The following is an 18,658-nucleotide window of genomic DNA, read 5'->3' on the forward strand; positions in this document are numbered from 1 at the left end:
TACGTACTGTACCTCAGAATCCCATGAAATCAAATCGGTGAGCGGCGAAACTATGGATAAACTGAGCCCAGAGCAGAGAGTACCTCGCATCTCGCATCTCGCATCCATGATCCATTCGCACTACGATACACTGAGTGCACTACACAAATAATAAACCATCCCGTAAGTAACGGTGAGTACCCAGTTATGGATAAGCCGTCTTGCGGGGTTACCTACAAACCCAAACCCAAACCCAAACCCAACCCCAACCCCAAATCAAATCCATGATGAGCTGTACATTGCATCCATCCTCGCCATCGTACGCCGGAAACTCTAGCCTCAGTATCTACGTACTCGATCCATCTAGGTATCTCCACGGACGGACGGTAAGCACTGTACTCTGTACGGTAAGAGCTGGATGGGTATCGAATTCTGACGTGTCAGGCAATCATGCTCGTTTCTCTTTTGAGCATGTTTCGCGATGCGATGGATGACAACGAATCTTTGGTCTTCATTTCTTTCATCGTAATCATAATCAGTCGTAATCTTCTGGCATGGAGTATTCCAAATCTCAGTCATATCCCACATCTTAGTAATAAGTAACTTCACAACGCTCGTGGCGAGGTAAGGCGGATCGGATACAGGCGTGCGCGCGTGCGTGCGTTAACATGACCCGAATCCAGTGCCTTGGGCCGTAAGGCTGTGAATGCGGCTTGGTTAGGGTTGGGTGAGGTTAGGTTGCCTCGTCTTATCTTTTGTTTTCTTTATTTTTGATAGAGGTCTTTTTTGAGGCTTTGTTTGGGCGTGGGATTGTTTGATTTGGGCGTTTCGGATGATAGGTTGGTGGGTTGGTGTTGGAGGGGATTTCAGGCAACATGGTGAAGAGTTTTGGATATTGGGATACCTACCTATGATATTGAATCAGGCGAAGATGAAGTTTATAAGTGAGTGGTGTATGGGGTTTGAGCTTGAGAAGTTTTTTTTTTCCTATGTTAGATTTGATGAATTGAAAGATTTTCCTGTTTTCTAATATTGGAATGTCGAGCAGAGTACCTAGTAGACTTGGAGTAGTTAAACGCTTTTAATTCTCCACGTCCTTTTGGAACTATCGACGAGTTTGTAAACCTTCTGACGTGTTGATTTCATTCCTACTATTCATAAATATAGTTATCGCCATGTTATTCCTCTGTTTCAAGAAATTTCATCAAAATTTCATCAATAATCACATCCCACCATTCTTGTTGTGATTATCCAAAAAAACTCATCAATCATCACCATCAAGATGTATCTCTTTGATAAAAATCAACCATATCCTACATTCGACGTATCACAAGCACATTGCATTTGATTCGGTCTAGAGTCGAGCTGGTTTGAATGTACAGATTTCTAAGGACATCTCATATAAAGTAGAGTGTTTGTAGAATCTCAATCAGAATCAAGAATTAATGAAAGAAGAGTACGAGTGTAATGATTCGATTGTATGGATTTAGTTTATCTGTCCGTAATATGATGTAGGTTGATGAGAACATATCTGAGTACACTATCCTATTCTCCTCTCTGACTTGTATCACGAGACTAACGACCTCATTTCTCAATAGTCTACATGAGTGAGTATAGATGGTTAAATATAAGACGATGAAACCTCAAAGTTTCCGAGTTAGGAATATCTAACTTGCTTTTATATCTCATACTTTTTGATTGATAGACGACTCCGCCTTTTTGATCGTGGCTCGTTTGAACTTCGCCCATTAACATTTTGAAGGGAAAGATACTTGTATGTATGATTCTTTAATTTCACATTGTTCTACAACATAAGCCCCTCTCAAATTTCTTCAGTATCGCCAACTTGAAACCATGTATACTGTGGTACCACAAGCCACAACGCACAAGATCGGATCGGATGAGATAAAAAACATGTTTCATTCTCGAGTCTTCATGATATCATTGTAGTTTAATCAAACCGGAAATTTCTCTCTTTGCATCGAATAGGAGTGTTCTGTTTATCGGATATGATTCGTAGTAGATAGTTACATATTCTTTCTCGATACTCAGGAGAAGTACCGAAGTACCTAGGTACTTCATGATACTACCTAATAAGTACATGATTCTTATACACAAAACATTAGTATTCCATAACCATCTCTAAATATCTGCAAGTGCGGCTTGGAAATATTCACCAAATCTTAAAAAGTATTCACAACATAGCCTTTTCTATATATAGATATCCAATGTCAATCATATAAACCTCAACAAAATCGATAAGTTTTTATACTATCGTCTCAAATCACCACTTTTCGTCAAATGTTCATGACAGCCACCAAAAAGATTCATTGAGAAGGCTGTGGTATGGACTTCAAAAAGACTACGGTATCAACCTCAGGGCTTAGCATAGAACCCCTACGAACTTTCAGTGGTTTTGAAAGGTTATATAGTTTCCTCGTCCCTTTACCCAAAGAGATTTTAATCTGCAATACACACAACATACAACGCATACACAGCTTACACAATACAGTTGAAACCGAAAAATCTCTTCCTACACATCGTTACTACAATTCCAAAACAACTGCCAAGTTCTCTAGACTTTATCAAATCTTCTTCATCATGATGAAGTTTGTTCTTCTTCTTTTCTTCCTTACCACCATCTTAGCTCAATGTCCCGAGCAATCTGAAGCCGGTCGAAGACTTTATCGTTGTGTCAATACAACCAGTGGTCAAGTTGCCGGTCATCCATCTCCTAAGAAACCAGCCGTTTATGAGTATCTTGGTATTCCATTCGCACAACCTCCAATTCGTGATTTAAGATTTGCTCCTCCACAGCCATTTATTGGAAATGAACCTCTTAATGGTACAAACTTTGTGGGTTTACTTATCTTTGGTGTACCTTTCAATCATTCAATACTAATAATCATTAGGGTTATACTTGTCCGAAGCAATTCTCAGATGAACTTTCACTTATCCCATCAAACTTCCCAGATGTAGTCGATAATTACACAGCTTCTGGTATTGTTGTCCTCGATACCTTTACTCAAGCAGGTGATGGACCTAGAAACAATGAAGATTGTTTAACACTCAACGTATGGGTTCCCAAACCAGCTCAAGCACCAGATGTTGGATCAAAAAAAGCAGTCATGATTTGGATTTATGGTGGTGCTTTTAGAGATGGTGCTACTGAATCTCATATTTATGATGGTTCAACTTTTGTGGATCAGGAAGATGTAATTATGGTTAGCATCAAGTAAGTTTATCTTTCAGTCATGATTAATTCGACCGTCTGACTAACAATTCAAAGTTACCGTGTAAATATCTTTGGTTTCTCTGGTGATTCAACAGGTCCGACAAGTAATTATGGAATGCTCGATCAAAGATTAGCTATCGAATGGGTTTATAATAACATTGCCAATTTTGGTGGCGATCCATCGCGTGTTACTCTCTTTGGTCAATCAGCAGGAAGTTGTTCTATCGATTATTATTCCTACGCTTATCCACGAGATCCCATCGTCTCCGCTATGATCATGCAATCCGGTACCATCCCCGCTCTTCCCACATTCTCCTCTTCCGAAGCCTTTTCATCTTGGCAAAATACCACCTCATCCCTCGGTTGCGGTGATGCATCCGTCGACCCTGATTCCGTCATGCAATGCATGCGCAACCCCAATCTCACCACATCCGACATTCTCAAAGTCGCTCATCTCTACACCTGGCTCCCCTCCATCGACGAAACCCTCGTTTTCTCCGATTATCCCGCTCGCGCCGCCGCAGGAAATGTCACAACCCTTCCCCTCCTCATCGGAAACACCGATAACGAAGCCGCTGTCTTCGCTGCTCAATCCCTCATGTCCGGTAACCCAGTCGATATCTCCCAAATGACCAATTCCACTTTCGCCTGTCCTACTGCCGCACGCGCAAATCTTAGTGTTTCCTCTGGCGCAAAAACATGGAGATATCGTTATTTCGGGGATTTCCCAAATTTGCAATTACAGAAAGGTGTAGATGCCGGAGCTTATCATATTAGTGATGTGTATAGTGTTTTTGGAACATGGCCCACGGGAAAAGGTATCACGGGCGCGGGAAAAGAACAAGTTTCGTTGGGAATGTATATGAGAGGTGCTTGGGCGGCTTTTGCAAAGGATAGTGAGGAGGGTTTGAGTAATTATGGATGGCCAGTTTATAAGCCTGAGGAGGATACGGTTGTTAGATTGGGATGGAAGAATTCGGTGGCTTTGGTTTTGGATAGTGCGGAGGTTTGGGATAGTACTTGTTGATTTGAGGATATTTGATGAGGTTCTTTCTGAGATGTTTGGGGGATTCGGTTGTGTCTACTGGATGGGATTAAATCAAGTTCGATTTCAAATTTCATGAAAAGTAGAGGCAAGGTTTAGGATAATGGGAGATGGAGAATTGATTGCGATGGATTTATTAGAGGTCATGATTCCACGTGTTTATTTGTTTATTTTGTCGTCTCATGAGATGGCGATGAACATACCTAATACATAAGATATTTCTAAACTTACCTTACTGAGATCCTGCTATAATTTGAATGTGATATTTTATGTTTTCTGGTTCCGGAATCTTGTATATCCATACCCATGATTTATATCCTCGGCAGCTCAATATCTACTTCCATCTATCTTGATAATAAATTAAAATTTACATTGGGATAAAAATACAGGGCCTAACACAACATTGTTAATTCATGTTCTCACTCATCATACTTAAAGTGATGACACTTCTAATTTTCCATACATTTTTTTCTCTTTGCTATAAAAACAACACATGGAAACAGAATTCCGTTATTCAACACTACCACTAATTCATTCACACCGTATAGTAAAGTTCAAATTAAGATGCTCACTAGTATCATCATCACCCCTCACATTCCCCCTTTCCCCAACCAATTCTCCCGTATCCAGATAACAATTACAAAATCCAAGCTGTAAATTATAAAAAATCTCCACACTCACTATCTTCGGATTCCCAAGTTGATTCTTATGCTGCGCAAGTAACCATCCAATACCTTTTCCATTTGGTGTTCCCAAAATTGCGGCTTCATATCCTTTAGAATCATTAGTATCGATTTTCAATCCATCTGGTGGACATGTTATTTTTTCTTCTTTGAGAATCTCTTTGATTACTGATCTTGTTTCGGAACTGGTGATGTGGGATCGGATTATGTGTTTGAGATTTTTGAGGGGGTGGATGTTTTAGTACATTGTGGTGTCATGAGAGATAGGTTATCGGACCATGTCTGGAGTGTAGTTATTGATATTTTATCTACTGGCTCGTCTGCTACTTTTGCCTTTGATTGTTGAGTAAAGTAGGGTGACCTTGAATCGGTGGCAATTATCATTCCGCCCTGAAAGATTTATGTGTTAATTAACTTTCAGAATCTCTAGGTGTTTCATAACTCAATTCTAGAACGCCACTAAAATGCCTCCTCCGGATTTGATACTTGAATACCCATGACAAACCCTTGCGTGAGTTTTATTAGAAATAACCTTACCTTTGTATTCATGGCGTAGTAGTAATGACCGTCCTTATTCTATCTTCGGCTAGTTTATATGTTTTATAACGCTATTCTAATTTGATCAAGTAAATTTGGAGGTAGAATAATATAGAATCAAAAGTATCATCAAGTATGAATTTTTCGCTTCGGGAAAGGGGTTTATCGATTCTATGTCCACCACTTATGAACCCAATGTAAATTCTACCGCAAAAACCCTCAAAGTAAAAGAAAATAAGAAACAACCACGTTCTTAGTTTTCTTTTTCCCAAAAGGAGTAAATTTATAATATCAATGGTAAATCTCAAATTATGCCTTTCACTCAAAAGAATCACAGTAGATAACTTGCCCCAGAAGACTGACTCATCATACCATCAGTTTTACCAAAATGCGTAGTCAAGATCCCAGCCCAATTCTCTCTAAAATTCGAATTGATAATTTCTCTTACATGCTCCAAGATATGGAATGCGGATATTACTTCAGTGCGATTTCTTTCAATAACTCAATCATTTTCTTCTCTTGATTCTGATCTGTTGAAAATGCTTTGAATTGGATTATTGACTTGGGTATTGTCATTATGAGAGATTCTTTGAAGCATTAGTCGACCTGCAACTTTAGCTTTTGAGAATGCGTCCATAATCTTGAGGTGAGTATGGTAGCCGTAGGGGGTATGTGATAAATGGTGAATGTAAGTAATTAGGAGGGGAAATTCTAGTTTCCATAGTAGAATATAGGCTAGTTTTATAGCCGTGGATATTTTATTTCTGTTTGCTCGAGTTTTCTAATTTTGTTATGAGAGCAAGTCACCTCCTAATTTGAATCGTTCGAATACTAATGTCTCGTGAGTAGATAGACAATAACGGAAAAAGCCCCATAGATATTCGAGATGTAATGTCAAGTGAAATTCTTAGAGGGTGAATCAGTTCAATATCAATTCGAGTGATTATTTTAAGGCTTAGAGAATGTATTCCTATATTAATAACGCGATTCACTCATGCGCCACTATCTTTTGGAGTAATCTTTCACTTTTTTTCCATCTAATCTCTACTTGTCTCAATCTGATATCCTAGATAGGAGGTTGATCCCTAAAAATTACCTTCAACACTATGATTCTGTTTCATACCTAGCCGTATCACGTCATTTTCTTATCAAAAACAGTGAATAGAGCAGTTTCGAGGGAAGTGGAATCGGGCTAAATGATTCACGTAAAATCAAAGCTAGCTCTTAAACTCTTGGTCTACTCAAAATATCTCTCTTCAGTTTCCTTTTTTTCTTCTCCTCTTCTTCCTTCCTTTAAGCAATCATGTCGAATTCTCAAATGGAGGCCATGTTGGCGGATATCGATCAAGTATGTGTATTCCTCTCTTTTCTTTTCGCTCATTCAATCATCTTTCATTATCATTCATATTTCTTTCTTCTTACAGATTTATGATCATTACTTAGTCATACAATTTTGTTAAGTCTATGTTGAAACAACGTGTAAAGTCATCCCATCCGATTGGCTCGGTTGGAGCACAGACTTGTTTACTTCATCCCTCAGCCATCTCAACTTCAATTAGACTTGATTAAACAATACTAATTTGTTTATGTAGTCTATTATTGATAATTACTATCAACGAGTTTTAGAGGTGATGAAAGGTAATAGGAATCCTAGTGGTAAGTTTGACTGATTTCAAACTTTTTTTTTGTGACTTCAAATGACTTCTGATGGATCATTTCATGCTTAGTAGCACCTTCAATACACTCAAGGAAGTAGCTCAAACTTCTTTTCTTCTACTCAACATACTCCAGCATATTTAACATCAGTTTCATTTATTCCATTCATGATGTTTCCCACCATACCTACTGTCTATTTATTCTCTGGACTACCATCTTACACTCCTTGGAAACCCAAGAAGCGATAACATTATCTTTTGATTGCGAATTAAGAACTATCTGTGGTTGTTCTATCTCAGAGGTCTTCTAGTTCTTGAATTCCTCTCCAGTCCTCCTAAATCAATTCCCTTGATTTTCAAAGCAAGGCTATTCCTCAAAGTCTAGGAAGATCTCCTAGATGATAGCTCATGGTCTTGTTTCTTGAAAGATTTCAAATCTAGTTGGCCACTGAATGATACAAATTATTGTATGCTTCTGTCATTCAGATGTCCAGTACCTACCTGACCTCCTCTTGAAAGGGCGATGAGAAACCCTCAAGAAACCACCCAAAACTACTCATCCCTTGTTCTTCTTATATTTGTCTTGAGGATAGTATAAATTTTGTGCTCTTGTACTACTCTATTTTTTATTGCTTAAATCAGTTCTTGAAGACAATACGTAGATGATGTTATTGAACAACAACTTAACAACATCACATCTTCATATCCTCGAATCTTCTTTTGTGAGCAGTCCACATTTGTCATTCTTAAGAGAGACTTTGATTCTTCCTATCTCGGCCAAACTCCATATACTGCATCATTTCATGTATTGATTCATCAATCATCCCACAATCTCTTATTCACTACTCAATAATTATCTCTACCACAGACTCCTCTTCACCTTCACCTTCGCCGTAATCAACTCTGCCCTGCCATCAAGTTCATCTCACCGCCTTCCCATTCCTTTATATTCAACCTCGAACTTCCAAACCCGACTTTTTCTCTTCTACCAAACTGACTTTTCATCTTCTTCCAAACAAAGTTGTAGTAAATCCTACAACTCCAGAACCTTTATTCGAAACCCATGGTGAGTGAGTTCTATGACTCAATTACCCAACATCCAAACCTTCTTATCTAAAATATCGACAGCTCTCACCATGGCAAACTCTCCTTACTTAATGTGCGAACCAATGTACCTGGGTGAAGAACGCTTTCAACGATGGCCGTCCCCTGCCAATCATGCTGGTCCTCAATTCCTCACATTCTGTTTCGCAATCTTAAAATATCGCGACAATCAACCTCCATTCACTATTGACTTTCCCTCGGATCTTTACCGCGATCTCAAGAAATCACAAAGAATCCGCGACAAAATGCCAGATGTCAACCTCGCAGATACGTCCGAAGATAATTTTATGGATGATATTCCTTGGCCCGACTATCATCATATTGAGATCCCGCCAATATCTGAAGATCAACTGGAAAGTATTGGGTACCATATCGACTTATTGGAACCCGAACTCCTTGGTCCGATTAAAGGTCCTACAATGAGTGATGAGGATTTCATCTTTCAAAAGCTTAATTTGAAACAAAAGAGAACAAAAGAAGAGCCTTTTGAAGATATTCCCTATATTTTATTTGAGCATAAATTCTTCGAGGCAAGAGTTCAAAGTTTTGAGTCTGCGATAAGGTAATTTGAACTTTAGATTCTAATTTCAAATTCTATTATTCTTCGAAACTGACATTTACATTTGAATAGAGCTGGAGAAGGACCACAAATACCAGTATGGGCACATCAAACTTTCGAGATTTTTGAAGAAGAAGAGGTAAGTCTTTCATCTCCATAGATATCTCTTTTCATCCTTCCTCATTCCATACTCATGAGTCGCAACAATATAGACTGACACCTGAATTCCAGATGGCTGTATCAGACCGTCAGCAGATTGAAAAAGGCCTTCGAAGCTACGATGCTACCTACCGTGCAAATTACCTTAACCCCGATCTTGTACCCGAAAAGAAATTAGGTTCATCAAAAAAATCAGGTGCTATGACGAACTGGTATCGAAAAGGTCCTATAGGAAGTGGTCGAAAACCTCCACCAAAACCACGACAAGATGTTGCAGAGAGCATTTCTCAAGATCATATATGGCTTCTCCAACAAGATAATATAGCCCGAGCCAAAGATAATGAAGATATTGAGATGAGTGGAATGAGTGTTAGTGGTGGAGGGAGTATCGTTGGTGTGGAAGCTATCGGCGGAATGAATGCTACAATCAATGCTCCTGATCCTTCCGAATTGAATTCTGGATTCGATCAAATGAGTACTACACAAGGTGCTCCTGGTCCTTGGGGATACAAGTCTAGCTCTGTTGGTGCGTATAATGCTCCTACTGCAGAATACAACTATCATGCCAGTACCGCCAGCAATGGTGCCGGTCCTTCTGGATATAATTCTGGAGCCACTTCAAGGATTGTCCCCGTCAATACATCAACTAATATCCCCGTCAATACATCAACTACTATCGCCAATAATACACCAGACTCTCTGATGTACAATTCTGGAATTGTTTCAAGCACCGCCCCTATCAGTACGCCAATGGCTTCCATTAATAGTACGCCAAACCCTCCAGTATACAACTTTGGTTCCGGTGCAAAGAACGTTGCAAACACTGCATCAGGTCCTTCTGGGTGTAATTCTGGGATTATCGGAAGTAATATTCCTAGCAGCACGAAAGTTCCTTCGGGATATACTTCTGGACCTAGCATAAACACCACAATTAATACTTCAGCAATCCCTTCTGGACAGAAAACCTTGTCAGCTCCAACTCCAAGTGATACAATCAGTACAAGAGGAATAGCTGGAACGACTACCTTGAGGGACTCTTCTCATCCTATTCCAGATTATAATCAAGGATATGCTAAATCTTTGGTCGAGCCCGTCAGACATAATTATGCGAACTCTTACCCCACACATGCTACCTCTAACCCACCCAACATAAATCCTCGCAACACCATCGAAGTCCAATATCAAGGCATTACTCACCAACCCAATCTTTCCACTGCAGCCGCATCCGTATCCGCATTCGCACCCGCACTGGCATCGGCAAGCGAAGAAATCCTTCAAACACCATCTACAAGCCAGGAGCCCGACATGGAGAGCCTCCTTGCCATCAACAAAAGGATGGCTGCAAGAGATGAAAAAGATGAAGACTGGCAACCAAGTCAAAAACCAAAACCAAAAGCCACCAGAAGGACCGCTATTTCTAAAGCTGCCACTGCCAATCCGACCACACCCAAGGTAACAGTTCGTAAAACTGCTACTCCCAGAACTAGGAAGCCAAAGGGCGTTGATGCCAATGTCGCTAATCCTATGGCTATCACCTCTACAGCTATCAATCCCACAGTTGAAACACCCAACCTCATCAAGCCAGCTACCGTTGTGAAAACTAGAAATTCTAGAGCTGTTACTCCAAGAACTGTCGGACCCAGGTCTGCTGCAATCAAGGCTACTGGTCCCAGAACTGCTACTACTAGGAATTCGACTCCAAAGACTGCAAATACTAGGAGCGCAACTCCCAGAGCTAATTCTAAGTCCAACGCCCCCAAGCCTTCCGAGTCTACCTCAACCCCGAGTCTCAAACCACCCGTCACCAGAAAATCCTCTCTCAAAAAGAGTATTTCGAGAGACAGTGCCGACGGCACATGGGAGCCTGAAGATGAAGATTTATAAGCAAGAAATTTACCTTCATTGTTTTTGCCTTCTCTATCTCTTACTCTTCCTCTTGAAAATTATTTCTTCGAATCTGGTGCTTCATTTTGAGGTTTCGATGATATGATATCCTACTTTGGTTTGCATTGGACGTGGATGGATTTTGTATTTTTTTTTGCAAGGCGTTGGATTGATGAAAGGAAGGATAGAAGGAAGAAATAAAGAAAGGCCTGATATAGAGAATCAGTTCATGAGTTGGTGGGGAGTCTTTTAAGCAAGCACTACCCACGTACCTACTTAATGCGGCTGACCTGCTCGGCTTTTGGTGATAAACCTTCCAAGGATAGTGTTGAGGAAAACCTTTTTTACTTGTTTCTTTCCTTTCCTTAGATGGATAGATATCTTGATTCCTCAGAAACTCTATTGGAGATGAAAAAAGATGAGATAAAATCAAACTAATACATAGATAGACCTCGCATATGAGAAGAACTAACAATGATTTCCCAAACACCCATGGCATCGTAAACACTTAAGAAATATGTGTTCTTGCGTTACTTCAAGTAAAAATGGGATGATTGACTTCTTAAGAAACTATCTCAAGATGATAAGGATGGAAAAATTAGTTTATTGCTTTCGTCTTTCCCCTTCTTTCTATCAATTTATGAAGTCACCATGTGACCATCTATTCCGGTTCCCATTACCACCCAGCCCCAATTTATCACCATAATCAATTATATGATCGAAAGTTTCCCCTTCCGTACCGTCAAGACCCCATCCCGTAATAATATTGATAATATAACAATAATCCAACACCCCCCACCCACCCACCCATCCATCCAATCCATATAACCCCAAAACAACAACCATAACCATCCTACCCACCCACCCAACCAATACCTATCGTACACCAACGCATAATCATACAAGTGACCCCAACCACCCTACCAATCTTCATCACCACCCATCCACCTCAATTCCCATACATACACCCTCTACTAGCTCTCCTCGCATGATAAACCACACTCCTCCCAATTCCACACCCATGAGATCCCGTCCTCGAATTTGATTCCGAGATATCTGAATCGTAACATCGATTTAGATTCGCATAGTGATTATCTGAAACGACGGCTGTTGATGCAATAGCTTTTTCCTTCATGAGTGATATTCTGTCAAGATGTTATGAGGATTTGGAGGTATTGAAAGAGATTTGAGAAGTGGGAAGGCTAACTTACTCATCCTCGGAATAGCCGGGGAGATTTACTGCTGGTCCTTCTTGAAAATTGAAGGGTGCGCTCTGTAATGACCATGTTAGAGATATTACAATGCTGAATTCAGATATGATCAGATACTTACTATAGATAAAGGTTTAGGTGTTTTTGATTTTAATCCCAAGGTTTCAGCACATTTGTTACTGAATTTTAAGAGTGTAGCTTTGAGGTGTATGCAGGACATGTTGATAAGGGATTGAATTGAGATTGAGATGAAAGTATGTGCGTATATAAATATATATATCTTGTGATGTCTAACGATAAGTTATTGTTATATTGGTAATTGAAGGTCCTCGTGATGATATATTGTAGATTGAGAACGAGAATAAAAATGTAAGGCAGACGCGCCTTTCTGAAACGATGAATATGCAAGATATTGAAAGACGCGTGATTGAGGAATGACTGTAATTAATGACACAAGAAAATAAATGAAAGAATGATTGTTGTGTTGCTGACTATAAAAAGAAGTAGAAGAAGAAGAATTGCTGAAGAGCTGTCTGCCAATATCTCGAATAACAAGACTGGCGATGATTGAACAAGATATATGAGAAAACATGATTGAGGAGAGGAAAATAAATTGATGAATATAAATCACCAGTTTGCTGTCAAGGGCAACGATACTATCAAATGAGAAATTACACAGAGTCAGTACTACAATTAGTACTACTTCGGGTGCATCAAAATTCCCATTCTTTGGTACGCCTCAAAGTAACGGCAATCCGGCGACGTAACGTGGCGGATTCCTTACTCCAAAACTTGAAGGAAATGAGAAGTTTCCCTTGATTAATCCCTTATCAGATGAGGGCCCTTCTGGAATGTTGATGATCAAGATGTATCGCTTCTTTCCCACTAAATCTATCAAAGGGGGGTTAACGAGCTGAACAAGTTTAATGTCAAAAGAAATACTAGATACTTAGCAAGTACATAGTAGATAGACAATTCAAGTCAGTAACACCATACAATAATACTACGTGGGTAATAATAGTAATAAATAAATAAATATATGAAATTCTCCTCGATTCATCAACGTGACTAAATTGACTTGAAGTAAATTGATGAATTACATAAATTCCCCTTCAATAATTATGATGTACAGATTCAAATCAAGGAGGCACGGAATGTCGCCCCAAGGACATACCCGGAATAAGGGAAAAGCGTGGAAATGTGAGGGAGCACAACAGGAAGATAGGAATTAGGAAGGGTTGATCATGTGATTAACTTTTCAAAAGAATTCCCCCTTCCAATGATTTCGCAGTAAGGCTTATTACTAGTAATCTTCACCCATTTCTCAATTGTCATGTCCAATCAATTGGTTCCCTTGCGTTACCTTGGAAAATGGATCAACAAGAATTCTTCGAGATTGTATCACTAATAAAATGTGCATATTGCTTGGCTAAAAATTGATATCTGTGTTCCAATGGCGTAGAAGCGCCTTGGCCCATCAATGCCAGAATGACATTCGACATGTGTAGAACTTGATCATCAAAAAATAATTTCAGCGCCGTGGAAAAAGATAATGTATATTCGTCATTCGTCTATATCAAATCCTTCAATCGCTTATTTCTACTTGAATGCTCCTTGTTGACGAGGACTTATCGATTTGTGGCTATGATTCCTGGTGTCAAAATACTCAAAAGTCGTTCGAGAGTTCCGTACTACAAGCACACATGTGTAGAAGTAATACTTAAAAGCCCTTATTTAGGGTAATCCTTCAAGTGGTAACTCTTCAGCTTGACGAATTGTTCAAAGCCAAATTTACTTAGAGTGACGCCCCTTCCGGAATTTTTCCATCCAGTCCATGCAAGGTCCTATCAATAATTATGAGCCGTGTTCATGTACATCATTAAAGGGTAAAAGTAACTTACAGGGCTTGGATAATCACATCTGTTCACAAAGACAGTTCCAGCCTCTACATCTTCAGCTAATTCGGCTGCTTTTGCCGTGTCTTTTGTCCAAATTGAGGCGGTTAAGCCAAACTCACTGTCATTCATGAGTTTGATGGCCTCTTCGTCATTCTTTACTTTCATCACGGGAATGACTGGACCGAAAGTTTCCTCAGTCATCACAGTCATACTATGATCAACATTAACAAGCAATGTAGGTTTAACGTAGTTGCCTTCTGAGGGAGGAGACTTGAAGGTTTCATTCTCGGGCGTGAGATCCTTGGCACCCTTATCTAATGCATCCTTGATATGTGCCTCGATCGTTTCCTTTGACCTCTTTGAGACGACGGGACCGACATGCTGCATAAGCAAGTAGTAAGTATTTAGCCAGCGATAATTGTGTGTGAGGTACTTGCCGTTTCCTTATTGAAAGGGTCACCTAATTTGTAGTTCTTCAAGACACTTTGCAACGCCTCAATGAATTCATCATGGATCTTCTCATCAACATAGATTCTTTCCAAGCTACAACAACTTTGACCCGAGTTGAAGACAGCTCCATCGACGATCTCCTCCGCTGCCCACGCTACATCAACATCACCTCTTACGTATGCGGGATCTTTGCCACCAAGTTCGAGTCCAACATTCACAATTCTGTCTGCTGCTGCCTTAGCTGTGGCCAAACCACCAGCTACAGATCCAGTGAAGCACACGAGAGCTACTTGTGGATCTCTAACAATAGATTCGATAATGAGGGGGGAGCCGCAATGGAAATATTGGATGACATTATCTGGAAGGCCAGCCTCAGAAAAGATGGATGCCATGTGTTCAACAATTGTAGGTGTCTGCGGAGATGGCTTGAGAATGACCGAGTTACCAGCGAGGAGAGCAGGTATCAGAGAGTTGACGAGAATGAGATAGGGGTACTGAAAACATCGAGTTAGCCAGAGAAATGAGGGCCAGGAAAACAAAACTTACGTTCCATGCAAAGAGAATGAGACATGGTCCAACTGGCACCTTTCGAATGAATCTCTTGAATCCTTTCTCCGCTTCTCCATCTGTATCTTTCAATGCATCCTCACTAATCTTCAAAAGGTATTCGCCCCTCTTCACAGCTGTGGTAACTTCTTTCGCAGTATAGGCAATGGGTCGACCCATTTGTTCCGTTAACTCCTTCGCCAATTCATCTTGCTTATCGTTCAAGAGCTTAAGGGCTTTCTTCACGATGTCTTGGCGTTCTTTCAATGAAGTCTTACGATATTTTAAGAAAGCTTCAGTGGCAGTGATGGGCAATTGCTGTAAATCTTCCGCAGAGATTCCAATTCTAGTCAAGACAGGCTTGTTGGTGATAGGAGAAATGGTAGTGATTGTTTCGACGGACATTTTGAATGATATGTGTCTTCTTAAAATTGATTAAAATTCAACACAACAAACAACAATGGCAATGACAATGACAATGAAACTCTTCTTATGTTGCAGATTTATTTCTAGTGGGGTGGTGGGATAAAGATAATCAAGCAAAGCTATCAGTGACGCCCACTTACCGGTATCGCTATGCGTCAATATCATGACAGGATGTAACAGGGGTTCCGATACATTATAAGCAAGCGGCTAAAGATTTTTAACTTTTTGTTAATTCACCACCACTACCACCACCCCAAAAAATTGATAAGTGATCCTGGTCAAAATTGACAATTCTTTACAATCCGAATTTCTTCCAATTTATCAATCAAGCTATTCGACCGACCAAGTAATAAGTCAATCGATCCATCAATCAGTCAGTCGGTCAATCAATCAATCAATCAAAAGAATGGCGACGAGAAAGCACAATGATTTCCTAGATTTGGAGGAGAGTGACGGAGACGAGAGTCAAGGATATAACTCGGAAGCAGAGGATCTCAAAAAGGGAGGCAGAAGTTTAAAGAGGAGAAAGGTTGATGACGATCAAAGCGATGAAGAAGATATCGAAGAGAATAGCGATCAAGAAGAACAAGGCTCCAAGGACGATAGAATCGAAGAAGCTTCGAAAGAGACCGAATCGAAATCAGAATCGAAATCGAAACCAAAGAATACCTCGAAAGAATTGGAATTACCAGGAATTTCAAGGCCTCTCACCAAGAAAAATCTTGTCGCAAGTGCTGCTGCCATCAAAAAATCCGGTGTTGTCTATCTTTCCCGAATACCACCTTTCATGAAGCCAACAAAATTAAGATCACTCCTTGAACCATACGGTGAAATCAATCGCATATTCATGACACCTGAAGATCCAGCTTCGCACACAAGACGAGTTCGCAATGGAGGAAACAAGAAGCGATCATTTGTGGATGGATGGGTAGAATTTGTCAATAAAGCGGATGCCAAGAAAGTGTGCGAATTATTGAATGCGAATACAATTGGAGGCAAAAAGGGAAACTATTATCATGACGATGTATGGAATCTCCTATATTTGAAGGGTTTCAAATGGAACAACTTGACGGAACAAATTGCGGCGGAAAATGCGGAAAGAAACAGCAGAATGAGAGCCGAAATCAGCAAAACGACAAAGGAGAATAAGGAATACGTACAAAATGTTGAACGTGCGAAGATACAGGAGGGAATGGAAGCTAAGAAGGCTGCAAAGAAGAGGAAGGATGGTGATGATGCCGATGTCTCAAAGGATGAAGATGTGGAAGCAAAGAAGCAGAAGAAGGATGCTAATAGACCAATGCGCTTCAAGCAAAATGCTCCAGCATTGAAGAACAAGACTCAGAGTCAACCAGAACAGGTGAAGAGGGTTTTGAGTAAGATTTTCTAGACTAATAAAATATACCGTGAAGGGAGCATCGCATCTACATAATTCAACTATCCCCATGTTGGCCTTCTCAATGAACTAAAGAAAGCTTCTAATAATTTCAACAAATACATGTTATGCTCCCTTGTCAACCACCCTTCAATCATTTCTTGTGCGGCTTCATCAACTGCTTTTCCAAAAGCGTCAAAGTTTCTTCTCAATCCTTCCACATTAATATTCCTTCCCGAAGCAGCAGCATTCTTTTCCAATTTTTCCACTTGTATCTCAGCCATTGCCCGCCATGTCTCAATAGCTTGAAGATTATCATCCAAACTTTGAACAAGCTCAGCATTAAAGGTAGCCTTCTTTCTCAACTTTTCATATTGTTCCAAATCTATTCGAAATCCAGGAAGATGCATTTCCGCATCTCTCCAGATGATTCTCAAGACGCTATGAGCAGTAGGTTGACTATATAAAGGACTTGCTAGATGCGTAGTCCATTCATGAATTGTTGCAGCCGCTCGTCTTTCTTGATCTGGTCGGTAGCATCGTGGATCTCTTTTTGCAATGATTCCAGTGCGAACTTGGCGGGCCAGAATTTCTCCTTGATCTTTAAACTCGAGCCAACCTGGCGGAAGTGGACCACGAGTTGGATTTAGTTTTGTTCTTTCATTTGTTGCGATGTTGTAGTAGAATTTTGACCCATCGCAACATTGTCTTTGCTCCCACCATTCGGGGTTGGATAATGTGGCGATGGTCATTGGATGGATTGTAGTGATAGTTATTCTTGTTATTATATTCTTCCCGTCGTAGTAATTGAATGATTGAATATCATTCTAGATCGGTCGTTGCGTTCTTTTTATATCTGGTCTTCACCAGCTGAATGTTGCTCCAAAATCATTCAATTTCACTCATAGTTTCTCAATAATATTGTACTGACGAAGAAACAATCACAGAACCAGATATATTGGCCTTCTCGAAAGACTAGCATCCCATATCTTTATCAGTCATAGTCAATTATATATCTGATTTCACGATGCGTAAGTTGCTGTCATTCCTTCTCTCATTTATCAAGGCTATCAATCATTCCTCCATCAGATGATGACATTGATATTTTACATTTTGGAGATGATAGATGTCTAGTCAGCTTCTTGTTTATGTACATGTCATTCCACAATATCTCACTTCACTTGATGTATTTCCGAACAAAATCTTGTCACCACATTCCAGAGGAAAACGAATATTGAATCACAAGCAAAAGGGATAGGATGCAATCTTAATCTCAATACACATAACAGTCCGAGTCTATCTTCTATGATGTTCTAGTCCAGGCGTCCTTTCGACTCCCCAACTTCTAGAAGCAAAATACCCCATTATCTGAATACAAAGCCTCCTAAAACTTCTCCTGTAGATTCCTCCCTCCCTCTCCTCACCATCCTCTCATCCTGTAACTTCCCAACAACAGCATTCACAGAATTCAATTCCTTCACCAAAAATCCAAGCACATCTTTCCCTAATTTCACTCTCATCTTCTCTCCATGTTTACACCATACATAATAGTCTTCTCTTGCCTTTCTAGCCTCTTTCCTACTCCTCTCTACTTCTTCCCAGAAGCTTTCGAGATGACCCATCGGTATCGGAAGTACACATCTGGATTTTATGTACTTCATAAGATCTTCATCTGCTTTATTGATACAGTAGAAATATCTCTCGCGCGCTTTTTTGGTGCCTTCGACTGCCTTTTCTATCTCGGTGAAGAGATCTGAGGGAGGTGTGATGGGTGAAAGACGATGGAATGTTGGTATATCCTGTCTCGCTTGTTCTCTGACTCTTGGACGGTCATGACGTTGATGGTATCCGCGGTCTCCCATTTGGTTTATTTTGGTTGGTGTTTTTGATTGGAGTTGTGTTTGGGTTCTTT

General features: G+C 40.1%; 9 protein-coding genes across 9 annotated transcripts; 3 read left to right on the forward strand and 6 right to left on the reverse strand.

Moving 5' to 3' along the window:
• Positions 1–342: 342 nt before the first annotated feature.
• EAF01_006292 (uncharacterized protein) lies at positions 343–567 on the reverse strand (the record flags this gene model as incomplete). Its single annotated transcript, XM_038914546.1, has 1 exon — positions 343–567. The coding sequence occupies one exon, from the start codon at positions 565–567 to the stop codon at positions 343–345; it is 225 nt and encodes a 74-aa protein (XP_038769501.1).
• A 1,702-nt stretch (positions 568–2,269) lies between these two features.
• On the forward strand, positions 2,270–4,462 carry EAF01_006293 (uncharacterized protein). Its single transcript, XM_038914547.1, has 3 exons — positions 2,270–2,835; positions 2,892–3,214; positions 3,269–4,462. The coding sequence occupies exons 1-3, from the start codon at positions 2,326–2,328 to the stop codon at positions 4,239–4,241; spliced, it is 1,806 nt and encodes a 601-aa protein (XP_038769502.1). The 5' UTR covers positions 2,270–2,325; the 3' UTR covers positions 4,242–4,462.
• Positions 4,463–4,790: 328 nt separating this feature from the next.
• EAF01_006294 (uncharacterized protein) lies at positions 4,791–6,055 on the reverse strand (the record flags this gene model as incomplete). Its single annotated transcript, XM_038914548.1, is given in 7 exon segments — positions 4,791–4,910; positions 4,941–5,110; positions 5,188–5,332; positions 5,480–5,518; positions 5,815–5,837; positions 5,852–5,970; positions 5,982–6,055. The coding sequence occupies 7 exon segments, from the start codon at positions 6,053–6,055 to the stop codon at positions 4,791–4,793; spliced, it is 690 nt and encodes a 229-aa protein (XP_038769503.1).
• A 2,158-nt stretch (positions 6,056–8,213) lies between these two features.
• EAF01_006295 (uncharacterized protein) lies at positions 8,214–10,840 on the forward strand (the record flags this gene model as incomplete). Its single annotated transcript, XM_038914549.1, has 3 exons — positions 8,214–8,800; positions 8,870–8,936; positions 9,029–10,840. The coding sequence occupies 3 exons, from the start codon at positions 8,214–8,216 to the stop codon at positions 10,838–10,840; spliced, it is 2,466 nt and encodes an 821-aa protein (XP_038769504.1).
• Positions 10,841–11,689: 849 nt separating this feature from the next.
• EAF01_006296 (uncharacterized protein) lies at positions 11,690–13,201 on the reverse strand. Its single transcript, XM_038914550.1, has 3 exons — positions 12,173–13,201; positions 12,052–12,113; positions 11,690–11,985 (listed from the first exon to the last, which is right to left on the reverse strand). Exons 1-3 carry the CDS (start codon positions 12,269–12,271, stop codon positions 11,790–11,792), a joined length of 357 nt encoding a protein of 118 aa, XP_038769505.1. The 5' UTR covers positions 12,272–13,201; the 3' UTR covers positions 11,690–11,789.
• Positions 13,202–13,781: 580 nt separating this feature from the next.
• EAF01_006297 (uncharacterized protein) lies at positions 13,782–15,350 on the reverse strand (the record flags this gene model as incomplete). Its single annotated transcript, XM_038914551.1, has 4 exons — positions 13,782–13,895; positions 13,953–14,330; positions 14,387–14,893; positions 14,946–15,350. The coding sequence occupies 4 exons, from the start codon at positions 15,348–15,350 to the stop codon at positions 13,782–13,784; spliced, it is 1,404 nt and encodes a 467-aa protein (XP_038769506.1).
• Positions 15,351–15,777: 427 nt separating this feature from the next.
• EAF01_006298 (uncharacterized protein) lies at positions 15,778–16,761 on the forward strand (the record flags this gene model as incomplete). The annotated part of the gene is made up of 1 exon (XM_038914552.1): positions 15,778–16,761. One exon carries the CDS (start codon positions 15,778–15,780, stop codon positions 16,759–16,761), a length of 984 nt encoding a protein of 327 aa, XP_038769507.1.
• Positions 16,762–16,808: 47 nt separating this feature from the next.
• EAF01_006299 (uncharacterized protein) lies at positions 16,809–17,498 on the reverse strand (the record flags this gene model as incomplete). The annotated part of the gene is made up of 1 exon (XM_038914553.1): positions 16,809–17,498. The coding sequence occupies one exon, from the start codon at positions 17,496–17,498 to the stop codon at positions 16,809–16,811; it is 690 nt and encodes a 229-aa protein (XP_038769508.1).
• Positions 17,499–18,110: 612 nt separating this feature from the next.
• On the reverse strand, positions 18,111–18,608 carry EAF01_006300 (uncharacterized protein; the record flags this gene model as incomplete). The annotated part of the gene is made up of 1 exon (XM_038914554.1): positions 18,111–18,608. The coding sequence occupies one exon, from the start codon at positions 18,606–18,608 to the stop codon at positions 18,111–18,113; it is 498 nt and encodes a 165-aa protein (XP_038769509.1).
• Between the last annotated feature and the right edge of the window lie 50 nt (positions 18,609–18,658).

This window comes from Botrytis porri (assembly GCF_014898465.1).
Source record: "Botrytis porri strain MUCL 3234 chromosome Unknown BPOR_008, whole genome shotgun sequence".
Lineage (NCBI taxonomy): Eukaryota > Fungi > Ascomycota > Leotiomycetes > Helotiales > Sclerotiniaceae > Botrytis > Botrytis porri.